General features: G+C 41.1%; 1 protein-coding gene across 1 annotated transcript; it reads left to right on the top strand.

Annotated features, from left to right (window-relative positions):
- The first annotated feature begins 737 nt into the window (after positions 1 to 737).
- Positions 738 to 11,394, top strand: c15h3orf52 (chromosome 15 C3orf52 homolog). The gene is made up of 8 exons (XM_076282276.1): positions 738 to 1,316; positions 1,881 to 1,958; positions 3,786 to 3,866; positions 6,042 to 6,174; positions 6,752 to 6,894; positions 7,527 to 7,597; positions 8,349 to 8,533; positions 8,876 to 11,394. The coding sequence occupies exons 1-8, from the start codon at positions 1,224 to 1,226 to the stop codon at positions 8,899 to 8,901; spliced, it is 810 nt and encodes a 269-aa protein (XP_076138391.1). The 5' UTR covers positions 738 to 1,223; the 3' UTR covers positions 8,902 to 11,394.
- Positions 11,395 to 15,327: the final 3,933 nt, after the last annotated feature.

Raw genomic sequence — 15,327 nt, 5'->3', positions numbered from 1 at the left:
GAACACACAGTGAGCTGCCTGCTACAACAGCGGCGCTCGGGGAGCAGTGGTTAAGTGCGGCAAGTCCAGAGTGCTAACCGGTAGGCCACGGCTGCCCCCATGTCACATGCATGCCTTAATTCTGCTTAGGCCTACTTCATATTAATTATGGCCTAATATATAATATGCAGTATTTATTATTGAATGCTCAGCTGGAATGATGTTTTCCTTATCATTGTATTTTTAAAGCAGGTATACCTGCGGGCATGTAGGTTAATTGCCTACGGTTTTCTAATGGCATGTTTGAACGGGCACTGCACTAGTTCTTTATGATGTGTGAAATTCACGATTTTTTCAACACCAATCAATGACACATTTAAAGACATAAAACGTTAAAACTCAATGTGTAACAGATCAGATCACAGACAGATCACGAAACCTTGACATTGTTGCTGACCTGCTACAAAATGGTTTGTCCATATCAGGCTGATCTTCCCTTCGTGACTGCTCATACAATACCAGTTTCGACCAGAAGAAGGAAGTCAAGGCATTTAGGAATCCACTTGCGAATCAATTTCGCAACCTAGAGTAGACTAGTCTAAGTTCAAAGTTTGAATTGTGGGAGTTGGGAGTGAAACTGAAGTTTACAAAATGAGGTAAACGACCTTTTCAGCTTTCACCACAGTTCCTCAGAGACTTCATGTTATCGAAGGGAGTGTGTTTTGCATAGGTCTACTAACTGGGAACATACCAGTCACCTGGGCAGTTCGCCAATGATCTCGAGAGGAAGGTTGTTATCCCTTTAAATATAGTTGTGTTTATTAGTAGCTTAATTTCAGTGTGGTCTAGGCTGCTAGACTACAATGTGTATGAAATGTTAAAGCGTGCAGGCTGGCCCACTTCCTCTGACATCGCGATGCGTCATAGACTGCACTTGTCCGAAGGAATTGCAGTTTCCCTGAAGGCGTCTTCTACGCGGCCAAGAAGAACTTCCCACGTCATTTTACCTGTAGGCCTAAGCTCTTCGAGTGAAGCTCACCTAGATGGTCGAAAATCAAGGGATGATGCCCATAATAAAAACACACCAGGCTACTACAAAAAAAAAATTGCAACTCGCTTTACAGCGCTGACTGAAACTTGGACGATGGATAAAGTTTCGTTGCATCTCAGGTGTTAACTTTGGCATTCACGCTTTTGTAGTTCCGGGTGTGTGTGGGGGAAAGGTGTGTTCCCTGGCTGGCTGGATGTCGGCTACATTAGGAAATATGGGCGACTCAATGGAATTACGACCCTTGGAAAACAATAATATCTCCGCTGAAACAGTTGACAAGATACAGGTTTGTAGGCCTCAAGTCTCAATTTGTTCTTTAAAACAACTAAATGATTAAGCCCTGTCCTTTTTTCCCGTTTCTTAACCAGGGTCGTTCGGTTTAAGTTAGATTATTTTATTGCGCGTGCAACGTCCGTAGGTGTTTGCTATTATTATTTCCTATAGCTTAATTTTGAGGACAGTTATATTCGCTCCTTGTAATCTAATGTGTGAAGCCATTGTCATTGAAAACGTTTGTTTCCATAGCATAGTATCTTGTTATCAATGGTCCATGTCGAAATGGAGATAGCCTAGGTCGGTAAAGTAGTCTAATACAAAAGTAATACAGAGTTCTGTAAATGGCATGAAACTCAGTGACATCTTGAAATAATTAGCAGTCCATTGTAGGCTACGAGCAATTACATACTGGACCACAGTGTAGTAGGCCTACAATAGCTTTTCATTAATTAAACTGGAGCAAGACTTTGCATAGCCATTTGGTTAGAAACCATTTTTCTACCGTGTTATCTATTTCTTTCCCCATGTACTATACGCTATTAATTGATATAAGTGAAATCATTGGAAATTCCAGGTAGCATCAGGGAATGGAGGCTTCCTTCCAAACACACCTGCTGCAGTATCAGAGACAAGCTCTCTGCTTGATATAGAGGTAAGTCTGCACCACAAGTGGATTATACTTCATTTACGGACTCAAAGTCCAGATATAAACTCATACAACATATTGCATAAAGAATACATACAGACATGCACAGACAAACAAATGACTTTCCACAGTAATTGAAACTCATTGTGTGTGTTCCAATGAAGGGAGTAGGTTATGTTATAGTTATATTATAATTGTATTCTTTAATTGGTGCATACATCTGTACATAAAATTCCTTAGCACAGCATGAAAGATGGGAACATTACTAATCACAAACAAATAGCTAGCACTGGACATTCTAAGTGGATCATTATATGCTTCCTTAATCAAATATATAAACTGATGGCAATGAAGAATAGAGTAATGATGTGAAGGGTACAAAATTAGTTGAATAGGTTGCAGTATTTGTCTAACAGCCTAATAACAGTAGGCTTGTGGATATGTTTGCTGTAGTATAGAAAAAATGTGAGTTGAATGAACATCAGCTTCCTCCATTTATTTTAGAGTCTTAGGGCATACTCACACTGGGCACGGTTCACTTGTACTGGATTTTACTAGACTGGGCCAAGTGACAGGAAACCATTACAGATGTCCACTTTTCCTCAGAGACATAAACACAACAAGGAACAGCCTTCCAGCTTGACTCTTTCATTTCTATTCAATTACTCAACTTAGTCATCTGTCAGTTGACACTGTCCCAGCAAACTCCAACAAGCACCAACAAACTCCAGCCTTTCATAGTGGCTGCGTTTTTCTGGATTGGCGTGTCAAACCTGTCTATGACTTTCTTTGGATGAAGGAGGGTAAGCAGTCAGGACCCCCCCCCCCCCCCCCCCAATGTCGCAAGCTTTTGCCTTTCGTGTGTATTTCTCTCTGCAGAAACAGAAAGAAGTACTTTCTAGCTGCACTCAATACTGTATGTAACCGCTTCTTGTTGCTGCCAGACAGGAAAACCTTTGTGCAGTCACATGTTTCTTAAAATGTGGTTAATGGTCAACTCTTGGACTTGTTTTAAGGCTGTAACTTACAAACCCAGCAGAGTTTCCTTATCAGTGGTGTTTGCCACGGAGGTTGTAACAAACGTCTACATTCAAATGGTGCTGGATCTGTTGTCATATTAGTGAGTCCCTTACAGACAGAGTTAAAAAATGAAACATTTGACAGATGCATTATAATCTTCGGTTAGCAGAGACTGTCTTAGAGAATGCTGAAACCAAATGGCTCAGTAAACAGCATATTTTCTCTTGGAGCAGTAAGCCTGGAATGTAGATGCAGGCCAGTGGCTTTAATGTGTATGTTCTGAGAAATCAAAAGGAGTGCAACATCTTGCTCGATCCTGTTCCAAACAGGTTATGCCACCCTGGTTCGAGAGATTTTACTATCTGAAAAGAAACGGCAAGACTGAAATGCAAAATGCTGTACAGTCTACAGCCGGGTATTTACATGACCAGTTTCTGTTTTGCGATTTTGTTTTGTTTTTGTTGCTGTTGCACTGAAAGCCGAGTTTAATCCTCTGAACTATTTTGTCCCCATTCCGTGTCCAGATGTTGATAAATGTATGAAAACGGTCTGCTTGAAGGCTCAGTCTGGTTTAGGAAGAATGCTAGTGCCCTTTGGGGTTGCCACCACGGCGTGGTGCTGGAAAACAGCTTTGTGTTTTGTACATAATAGGACACTCTATTAGGAGCAGCTTAGACACCTCATTGTCCCTCCTAACTTGTCCCTCCCTCCTGAAACTGAAGCTGGTGCTCTCAGCCTGAAACTGTAGATCTATGAACACATCTGTAGTGACCACCCCCCCTCTCTTTTTTTTCTCTCTCTCTCTCTCTGTAGGAGGACGAGGGCAACAATGTGGATGGAGCTAGTCCAGTGGAGGACAACTCTGTCCGTGTTGCAGTTCCGGAGGTTACAAAGGTAAATACAGCCATGCCTCACCTAGGAGTATCACCATGGCCACCCAGTCATTATATGCTATCTGCATCAGCCATCTAAACAGCATAGCGCTTTAAGTGCTCATAAAGGGTTGATCTACACAGTATATGATCACTCATATCAGGCCGAGGATTGCTTTGGAGAGAGAGACGGAGAGAGAGAGAGACGGAGAGAGAGAGAGAGAGAGAGAGAGAGACAGAGACAGACAGAGAGAGATAGACAGACAGACAGAGAGAGGGAGAGAGAAAGAGAATATTTAAAGTGTTATAGAATAAGTAAAGAGGCATGGAGCTGTGTGGTCCTGTGGTTGCACGAGAGCCCACTAGCAGAGATCTGACTTTGCATGCAAATAACTGCTGCTCAAGCGCAGCATTCAGACAAAGCTCAAACTCAAGTGAGCGTGTAATTAAAACAATCCTCTGTGTAGTATACACAGAAGGTCCCCTGTGTTTAAACATTGGCAAATTATTAACTAGTTTATTTATTATTAAGCATTTATTGCGATGATCCAATCATGCCTGTACTCTGAAACTCCCATCATAACTACAAAGGAGTATACAGTATATGGGCACTTACAGGCTACGTCGTAAATTCTTGGATGTGTCACCTCACCTGTCGAATGTTTCCATGTGGCCTCTGCATGCTGTTGTGGTACCGGGTGTGGTATTTATTCTCTTCATGGGTGTCAGGTGAGTGAATTCATATGCAGTTTCACAACTGTATCATTCGATCATCCAGACAGTGTTGCCTCATGGCTGTTCTTGTAAATGACCCCCTATGACCCACCACGCAGGGTCAGGGTTAGGTCATGCTTTATGTTTTGCAATCACACTAACCAACTGGCCTGCCAACAAGTAATTATTGGAGTGCTGTGGTAGTAGTTCTCAGCTCTGATTTACCTGCATGTGAAGCATGCATGTTTGACTTCATAGTTCTTCTTCATGCCTTTGTTAAAGTATCTGCATGGCTACAGACTCAGTCATGCATCTGGTTGAGCTACTGTACCGTTATAGCTGAAATGAAAGAAAGAACCCAATTTTTGGTCATAAGCCTATTCCTAATCGGGGGGGGGGGGGGGGTCATCTTCATTCAGCCCATGTAACCAGCAGGTTAAAGCAGCCACACTGCCTCCATCATATCCGTGCCTCAGATGTTGCTCAAACTACACTGCAACTGCAACCCAGCTAGAGGATATAAGGGACCCAGCTAGAGGATATAAGGGATGCCAGTTTTTTCCGCTTGTCAAGTGGTTCTGTGCAAAAATACATTGAATAAGGGTAACTACCAACCAGATTCTGAAATGAGGCAACACTGACCAAAATTAGGACACCCCCGAGTAGGGGTGGGGGGTTATATGCTCCCATTACTCCTATTACTCATCTTTTCATTTTGCTGCTCTGCCACTCTTGCACATTCCACATTTTTTAGCTACAACCATGTTTTGTGTAGCTAAAAAAATTGTGTTGCTATTTTGAAATGAGCCCAGCAGCAAGCACAACACAAATCTTTGACCCATTCACTCAACCCAGTGCAACCTAGCAGCGAGTGCAGTGCATGCCACCACCTGCTATCTGTAAGCCCCTTATGTGCGACCACAGAGAACTACCTTAGCTACATGTCAGAACATGTATGGAATGACCGTCAAAAAGAAAATTGTAATGCAGTTGTGAATAACTGCGTTTATATTTCACAAATACACCAACTATCAAATTCGCTTGCCCCATTCAACCAATGCTCGGATCACTAGGATGCTAAGGATCACTAGTTGGTTGTCCTTTACTTAATTTTAAAATATTTATCGGCCGTTACAAACGCAGATACCGATAGATTGGCAATAGTCATTATGAGCTTTTTTAGGGATACCAACACATCTGTCTGGGCCATTTTGGAACATCCATGTAAAATGAACAAAACATTATTTGCTTTACTCTGTTAAAAACCAAAGGCATGCAGCTATACAGTACATGAGAATATTACTTTGAATTACTTTCAAGGAAAAAATTAAGCATTTTTTCAATGGTCTGTAAGGTACCAACAAATTCAGCCATGACTGTATGTGGTGCATTTGCGCCTGGGCCTGGTCTCCTTCTCCACTGCTCTCTGCAGGGGCTGTGAGGACCGGTTGATTCATTCATGGTGATTGTTTGTGTTCTCCAGGCTGAGTCTGCTGTGAAGCGAGTAAAGAAGGAGCTGAATAATCCGGTGTGCGGGCTCAAATTGTGGATAGTCCTCATCATACTCCTGCTTGTCATTGTCCTTGTGATAATCCTCTCCATCGGGCTCAACATAGGTACCGGGTTCTTAAAATTGATTTAAAAAATGGCAATTCACTGGTTTTGTGTGGCTGTAATATAATATACAGCATGTAACAGGAGGACTTCTTTGATCTGTATATGAAATAAGATTTTTAAATTCATAATGATCCATTAAAAATAATCAGCATTTTAGCATGTCAGGGAGTGAATCATTATGACTAGATAAATTATAATCTGAGTGTAGGCATCAGATGGAAGCTACTGCCATACATGGGCATTGTGTTATTTTGCAGGCTTCAGGGTTATAATGAAATTTCTAAAACAGATAGTTCCGGTCCTTCATTATGATTGGATGAATTGCATTCAGTGCCATTGTAAAACCCAACACAACCCTTCAGATTGACCACATTTCGTTCTATACGAAATGGTAAAAAAATGTAATGGTAAAATGGTTAGCATCATAGGCCAAATGGCTTCAGACTTTCATGACTTGATATGGAACTGATTGTGAAAGGGAAAGTGTAATGCATAGTTGTTGAAGAATGCGTCTTGAGACTGTGATTGGCTTTTATCGTGTGTAAGGTTTTTTTTGTCGTCTGTGTGTCTCATCAGCGCTTTACAAGGATCTAGATGAGAAGTATGATGTCAGCTCTTTTGTGGTGCCGCGAATCTTCAACGGAAATTTGAGTGTCAACCAGAGCTTCTCCAGGAACACCACTGCCCTGCATGACCTTGCCACACAATTGCAAGACAAGGTATCAGCTGTCTGGTCACATTTTCTGCCAGGAGTTTCAGAAGGAAGCCAATTAGTGCTAACACCATGTCCAATAAATGTGGTCCCTGCACTCCTTTATATGTTGGTCAGCCAGGCAGGTTCATTGTTTGTATACTATGACTTGCAGTGAGCTGTTTAAAGTTCAACCTAAAGCTGTTAGCTGTTTTTAGTCCATCAGTAGACAGAGTGAAGACTACAGATAGAAATGAATAAGCTATATACAGTAGGTCTGATTTATGGAAATCTCCAGATGTCTGTCTAATCTAAATTAAGATCGCTGAAGAGTTCTTAAAATGAATTGCATACAGAAGCTTGGCAGAAGCTAAAATAACAGGGAAGGAGAAGTAAGTGTCAGACTGAGATGTGGACAGTTTTCACATGAGCCTGTGCAAAGTCAAGAGTTTCCAGTAAAGAGTCTGACACTTAACCTCAGTGTGTGAGTGTTACACGTCTCTGTGTGTATTTGTTCTCACATGTGGATCTGTTCTGGGGAATTCCATTAGTAGCCCATAAGACACGCCAGAGACAAGGCTTCTATTGTAAATGGTCTTCCTTTTGAAACTACTTATCAGCTCTCTGTCACTTTGTTTTTTCATTGTGTCTTTTTTTTAGATAAATGCTTTTTACCACTCCTCCGATGCCCTTGCACGATACTTCAGACACGCAAGGATCAAAACATTAAGGTGAATGACTTATACATTCACACAGACACACAGACACACAAGCTGCTTTCAGACCTACGTGTAAGTCCGCATGTTCTGCGGATGTCAAGCGGTTGGGCCAACATAACCGGCCATTTGGAATTGCGAACTTAGCTGGCTGTTACACTATTCCCCTCCTAGTATTTCCGATGGACAGTGTGTAAATGAGCTTGTGTCATGTGCATGTTCAACCACGTTCAACCTGTTCAACCACACGGAGATTCTGTTAATGTGCGTATGGTGTCGTTCACACATGACAGCATAATGTCAGCATGCTAGCATCATATCCGAATCACCCGAAGGGTCTCACCTCCGTTTGACAAAGCTCTGCATATACTGCGGAGGACATGTCTGAAAGCAGCTACAGACACACACAGACACAGACATACTTATTTCTACATCTCTGTACACTCACCATACACTCACCACACACAAACACAATTTTTTACACACACACACACACACACACACAAACTCCCTCACACACACTCTCTCACACACACTACTCTCTCTCTCTCACACACACATACTCATCCACTCTCTCACACACACTGTATTCTCTCACACTCTCTCTCTCTCTCTCACACACACACACACACACACAAACACACACACACACATACTCAAACATGACAAACTTTAAATCTTGCGGAACAGTTCCCTTTCTGTGCCCCTTCCACATCTCCCAAGGCCATGTTCTGTTGCTGACTCACTCGGCCCGTCCTCCCTACAGGAATGGCAGCGTGATCGTTGACTTCTGCTTGGCCTTCCACATGCCTCTGGACTCTGACCAGCTGCAGCGCTACACCCTGAGCCAGGAGATGGTCTCCAGTGTGCTGCGCCAACACCTCTATGATCAGGACACCAGGGGTGGTGGGGATCCCCTGTACATACTCCCCACCTCAGTCAGGATACAGGGTGAGCTGAGGGGTTATGGTTATGGTTGTTGTATTTAGCCGACCAACTATCTATTGTGTGTAACGTAACTAATCATTATCTAGCCAGGCATTTGGATAGTGTCCACAACTGCAGATTGTAGAAATTGGTTTCCATTTGTGTATAATGTAGTGTACAGTTCCTTTTTTGATACCACTTAGTCACTTTCAGTTTAAACACTATCGTAGCTATCAGTGTTCCCATGCTTGCAAACTAATGCAGTATTTCTTTGTACATCTTTGTCTTGCACTTTGACACTTTACACTTTGACAGTGCATGTCCGGAAGCTGCATTTAACAAGATTGTTTTGTTTGTTTGTTTCAGATGGTGGGTCTAGTTGTAACAGCTGATGTAACTGAAGAGCGTTTTAGGACCACTACCTTTGAATGCTGGAGCACTTCCTCATTCCTCATTGGTGCCATGGACTATATATATATGTGTGTGTGTGTGTGTCAGCACACCCCGATAATAAGCACTATCACCACATGGATTATGTGTGGCCTGTATAAGAACACATAAGGATCTGCAAGCACCAATACACAAAGCAAACCTATCCACTCCAGAGCATTCCCAAGTTTACCATCCATCTGAGCCTTCTCTCTCTCTCTCTCTCTCTCTCTCTCTCTCTCTCTCTCCCTCTCTCTCTTTCTCTCTCTCACACACACACACAAACACACAAACACAAACACACACACACACACTCTACACTTTCTCGGTCTGCCCTGCTCTCTGCTTCCCGACTATCAGCTCCCACCAGGCCACTGTGGGAATATGCTGATAGCATTTTATCCACATGGACACTGGATGTATATTTGAAAGGTTGAAATTCTCCTCAGTGCATTGCTATGCTCTGGCATAGCTGGACTTAACACAAAGGGGCTGGATATCCCTGCAGCCATGGAAACCCAGTTGGAGAGGAGAACGCAGACTCCCAGGGCAGTTAATGTCAATATGATACACCCCAAGATCAATAAGGGTGTGGACATGTTTGTTTTCAGAAGGGATGTCTGGGCTGAATATTCCTGGGTTGAATATCCCTGGGATATTCAATTAATTTTATTATAGTTTTTGATATGTGATCATATTTTAATGCATTTTATTTGCATTGTTTCTTTTTTTGTTTTTATTGATCTTCTTCAGTCAAGTGTTGTAACTATAAAAGTGTCCACTAGGTGGTACAAAGGTTCCACCCAAAGGCCAAAGAGTGTCTGTCTTGTTATCCAAGTACAGGGGCAGCTGCAGATGGTCTTTCTGACTATGCAGCGGCATATCCGATTCATCTCACATAAACATATTTGGTCCCTTGATATTGATCCCTTGCGATTAAGGCCTTGTGCAAGAGTGTTTGTCTAATTTTTTTTTTTTTTTACTTTATCCTTGTATCAATTGCACTGTACCAAATAATGTCCTAAATTCTCCTTAAACTGATATTACCTTTTGGCCTTTAAAATTGAAGTCTATAACTGTGCATATTGAAATATAGACTCAGTCTCATTTGCGGCATTATATTATTTATTGGCAACAAGGTCCAGTACTGAAAATTATGACCGCAGATTCTCTGTGAGAATGTTGCTCAGATAGTTGCGTAAACAGACCAGGCGCTTCGAAACCTGATTTGACCGGAATTCAGTCTAGTTTCTTCCATTGGGAAGAAATAGACTAATGAAAATAAACAATGAAAATAAGCTAATATAATATACAAACCATAAGTCATAAAAAAATGCTTAATTAACTAAGTACATGCTGAACAGATATGCCTTTAGAGTAGACCCCTCTTTTATTATGAACTGTATTTAGTAGATATGAATTCTACATCATTGTTTATGTGTCAGTCTTGATGACTCCCTGTGTGGTGTGTGCATTATATGTCACTGTGTAGTATTTTCAGCAAAAAAAACCCCTGCCCTGCAACTATTTTGTATTCAAATAGAAAAGTATGAATGATTGCTGTGTCACTAATTTCTCCAAGATACAGTCCTTATTGCAGTCATTGTTATTCTGCCTGTTTCCTGCCAGTTATTGTTTTCCTTGCCTGTTTTGATATGTGGTACAATGTTTTATGCTGAATATTTTTTATAAGGCCTTGAACTTATCTCTGCATTCCATCCTCTGCCCTATCATGTTGTGATCAGAGCGTCTTGTCCCTTGTCCTGTGCTGCTGACCTACATCAGGGGGCTCTTATGCGCTGTGCCTTTTTGAATTTTTGCTGCTTGACGGCGCTGCTTCAGTGCTACTCTAGTGAGCTAAGGCTGCTTAGTGGCTGCGCTCATTAATGTGATTGCTCTCGGTAAGCCGCTTGTTTGTCCTGCCATTTAATCCTGCCACTTCCTCAGCATGGAGTGGCAGGATTCACTCTGCCCACTTTTTAGACCAGGTGCCACTCACTGGCCAGCCCACTGCCACTGCCAGCCCAAGCATTAGTAGTACTCTGCTTGGCCTGTGCCATGTAAACAAGTGTCTACATGGATGGACTAATGAGATTCCGGTGATGCCCGGACTGGACTAAACAGCTTTGTCTGGTTTGCAGCGATGCCAGTGAGACATAAATATCAGGTGGACTGCAACAGTTCTTTAATTAGGGTTCTGAGAAAGGGCTGGCTAGTTGAGTGTGTTTTGTTTGAAAGAGGAAGGCTGTGTATGTTATGGTTGTGGTTGTATGGTTGCAGTGGTTGTAATGGTTAGATTTCTTGTAATGAGAATGTATCTTGAGAATGTACAAAACCATAATCCTGTAAATCTTGTTTTTTTTATTGAAATCATTTTGTAAATATACAACCCCAAAACAGAAAAAGTTGGGACATTGTGTAAAATGCAAATAAAAACAGAATGTGATAATATACAAGTCTCGTAAACCCATATTTAGTAGCAAAAAGGACATAGACAACTTATCAAATGTTGAAAATGAAAAATTTGGACTATTTTATCGGAAATATACAGTATGTTCATTTTGAATTTGATGCCAGCAACATGTTTCAAAAAAGGTTGGGACGGGAGCATGTTTACCACTGTGCTGCTTCACATTTAACAAAATTCTGTAAATGTTAGGAACTGAGGAGAACATTTGCTAGAGTTTTGAGAATGAAATGTTGTACCATTACTACATGATACAGAATTTCAGTTGCTCAACAGTATGGGGTATTCCTTGTCATGTTTTTAAATACAGTATGCAGAATTCATTTTGGCATTGTTTTCATTCATGGTCTTCTCTGGAATAGACATTGCCTGGATGGCAGTATATGTTGCTCAAAACCTGTATGCATCATTCAGAATTGATTGTGCTTGGCTAAATGTGCAACATACCCATGCTGTAGGCACTAATGCACCTCCACACCATCATAGATGTTAGGTTTGGAACTGAGCGCTAAAACAAGATGGAAAGGTTGGATACTTGGATAGGCCCGCTCCTCTTTAGCCCAGATGAGTCCATGATTTCCAAAAAGAATGGCAAATGTTGATTGGTTTAACCATAGGACCTTTTTCTAAGTATAGTATAAGTAAGTATATATACTTTTTTGATCCTGTGAGGGAAATTTGGCCTCTGCATTTATCCCAATCCGTGAATTAGTGAAACACACACTACACACAGTGTACACACAGTGAGGTGAAGCACACACTAATCCCGGCGCAGTGAGCCTGCATCAACAGCGGCACTCGGGGAGCAGTGAGGGGTTAAGTGCCTTGCTCAAGGGCACTTCAGCCGTGCCTACTGTTCGGGGTTCGAACTGGCAACCCTCCGGTTACAGGTTTCTTTATCATTACACAACTTTTCCAGCATTTTGTTATCCCCGTCCCAACTTTTTTTGAAACATGTTGCTCGTATCAAATTCAAAATTAACTATATGTTCCATGAAATATTCAAATTTGTCATTTTCAACATTTGATACAGTATGTTGTCTGTGTCCATTTTTACAACTGAATATGAGTTTAAGAGATTTGCAGATTATTATATTCTGTTTTTATTATCATTTTACACAATGTCCCAACTTTTTCTGTTTTGGGGATGTACACTAATATGAGTAAACGAAAGAAAAAAGTAAATATTTTGACTGTATCAGTTATTCCTTTCAATGTTTACTGCAGTGCTGCAAGGAAACTCAATAAAGTCCATTTTTTTCGAGACCCTTCAGTCTGAACATGCTCTCTCCCACTCTGGGTTCAAAAGTCTTCCTCCGTGTCTACAGACTAGTGGCTGATTGATGTCACTTCCTCAAGAGGGTTAATCAGTGACTTCCTCTGCCAGCCACCCATTGGCTGAAGGGGTCTTAAGTCTTCTAGGAACTGAACCTTTGATTGGGATCATGATCAGTTGGGTCTCTTAAGCTCTGATGAATAGCTGGACTTGAAGTGATGTGGGGTGTCAGCATCAGGGGGATGTCTGGAGGGGCAGTCGATAAAACCGCAGTGTCCGAGAGCAGGGCATCCTCTGACGTGAGACACCAATAATTCCTTAACGTGCTTTACAAGCAGACCACGACATGTAACGTCTTTTCAGTTGACATTGACCTTGTCTACATCACATTCTGCCCATGCCCACTGTAGTCAACTCAAGTGCATGGTTAGAGTAACAACAGGTAACTCAATTTAAACAACAAACAGGTACAGTGTAAGTAGCATTCGTCTGTCCATACTCTTGTAATATAACAATAACCATGGCAAAATGGAATGATCTCAACTTTTAAAGAGTAACAATACCAGGAAGTTATTCAATGTATTGCGCCATACCTATGCAAACTCACTGACTATGGCCTTTAAATGGTCCGGAATTTGTTATCATGTTCGTTTGTAAAGCTTTACTTTGGCACCCTAAATGTTTGTGAACTGTTGATAAATCCCTAAATGGGCAAGGGGCCTCATTTATAAAAGGGTTGCGTAGAAACCATCCTTCATTTGATCTTAGATCATTTCTGAAATGATCGTACGTGTGATTCAGAGAAAACGAACGTACGCACAAAAAAACGTGCGTACGCCACCCTTCCAGATGTGCCCATTATAAATCACAAATGAACGTCAATTTGTGCGCAGCCGGATGGTTTTAGGTCTCCGCCTTGTAAACACCCCCTCATCAATATCATTAGCATATGTGTTAATGAAATCAATGGCCTAAAAGCTGTAGCTTATGTAAAATTATATATTGAAAACATTGTATAGGCCTAGCCTTTGCCATCTGATGTTAACTAGCCTATATGCGTCAGTTCGAATAGCTTACCTAATTATGTTTTTTCCAGCAAAGCTTTCTGGAAAGAGATCGTATGCATCCATGTCTATTGTCCTCTGCTCGCTTTCATTCCTTTTGCTTGCAGTAATGTGAATAATCAACATTTCGTATGTTTAGGCCTACTTTGTAGAAAAAAAAGGGTAGGCCTATGAAGGAAAGACCTCTAGGCCTATATAATCCTGTACGTTATGGTACAGTAGGCTACGTATCCAATATGACCCAGGGTAATATGCTGATTTAGCCTACAAAACAGAGGACTAAATTATAAGCGTGATATGTCATGCAGGCTTAACGTTTCTTTTAGGGTAGGCTATGTTTTTGCTGAAAAAGTAGGCTAGTTCGCCGGTCATTTTTCATTCATTCTGCATATCTTTGCTATCATTTTCTTTCAATAATGTCCAATGGCTTAAACATTGTCCTTTATTGTTTGCTTTAGGCTTACCTTTATATTTTATCCTACATTATTCAACTCACGTATTGTCATCTGATCTTGGGCACTGCCAGTCAAAAAAAGCAAACAGGTGCGCGCTCTGCACCTCTTTACGCAACTCCGACGCAACACTAAATATGAAGATGCCCTGCTTTCAGAGGATAACTTCCGTCCCTTGGTTGTGTAGGCTATATATGATATAAAATATCTATAGCCTACATTGTATAGCTTACAGTCAAATATTACCTTTTTGTTACGAAGCGCAAATTAGGATGTAGTGGAGGCTAAACGCGAGTAAACGCAGTTTATCCACCTCTGAAATTTCATAAATAGAGTTTAGGCCTACCCACCTCTTATTAGAGTTTATCCACCTCTCAAAAAAGTTTATTCACTTTTAACATTCAAAACTGTATGATCAAATACTATCCTATATTCCCAATACTGCACAATAACCTCCAACATTATCAAACTGTTCGAATGCCTTTTTGAATGCCTTCCTCTCCTAAACGATTGCAATTGGACATTTAATGGTCAATATTAGATTGGTGAAAACACTAAATATACTAGATCACCTGTAAGAATGTTTCAATTATTCTATCGTAGGTCTTGGTGTTTTTTTTTTAGACATTGTGAAATAAGTAAGCTATACGTCTTTTCACTTTCTTAAGTGGGCTATAGTTCTCATTAGCAGTTTTATGCCAAACCATGAAACAATAAGCTGCGTCCAAAAACGTCTTTAAAAATCTTCTGATATTGATCATGCATATGGCAAAGAAAGACATGAGATCGTTGGTCTTGGAATTTTGAAAAACACTTAGACCTCAGATTACTTGCAGTACCCCGGCATTACCACAAGGAAATGGTCGTACGTCAAGTTTGAACCTGACGTGGAGATAAGCACTTTTCCACTTCAAAGACGGTTTTTATAAATCTGAGCGTTGGCATGGATTTGAGCGTACGCACAGTCTAAGATCAAATCTGTGCGTAAGAACGCTTTATAAATGAGGCCCCAGATCTACCTCTCAGAGTACTGCAAGAAATCTGTTGATGCAATGAGTGCTCAGCTCTTGTGACATTGAAGGCGTTCCAACTGTCTAGACTCAACTGTAAGACACCATTATTTGTTAACT

The sequence above is a fragment of the Alosa pseudoharengus genome, unplaced genomic scaffold (genome assembly GCF_046254945.1).
Source record: "Alosa pseudoharengus isolate Yale_2024_CS ecotype anadromous, Long Island Sound unplaced genomic scaffold, YU_APseudo_1.1 YU_APseudo_1.1_scf_13, whole genome shotgun sequence".
Classification (NCBI taxonomy): Eukaryota; Metazoa; Chordata; class Actinopteri; order Clupeiformes; family Clupeidae; genus Alosa; species Alosa pseudoharengus.
This window is presented reverse-complemented; position numbering and strand designations above follow the sequence as displayed.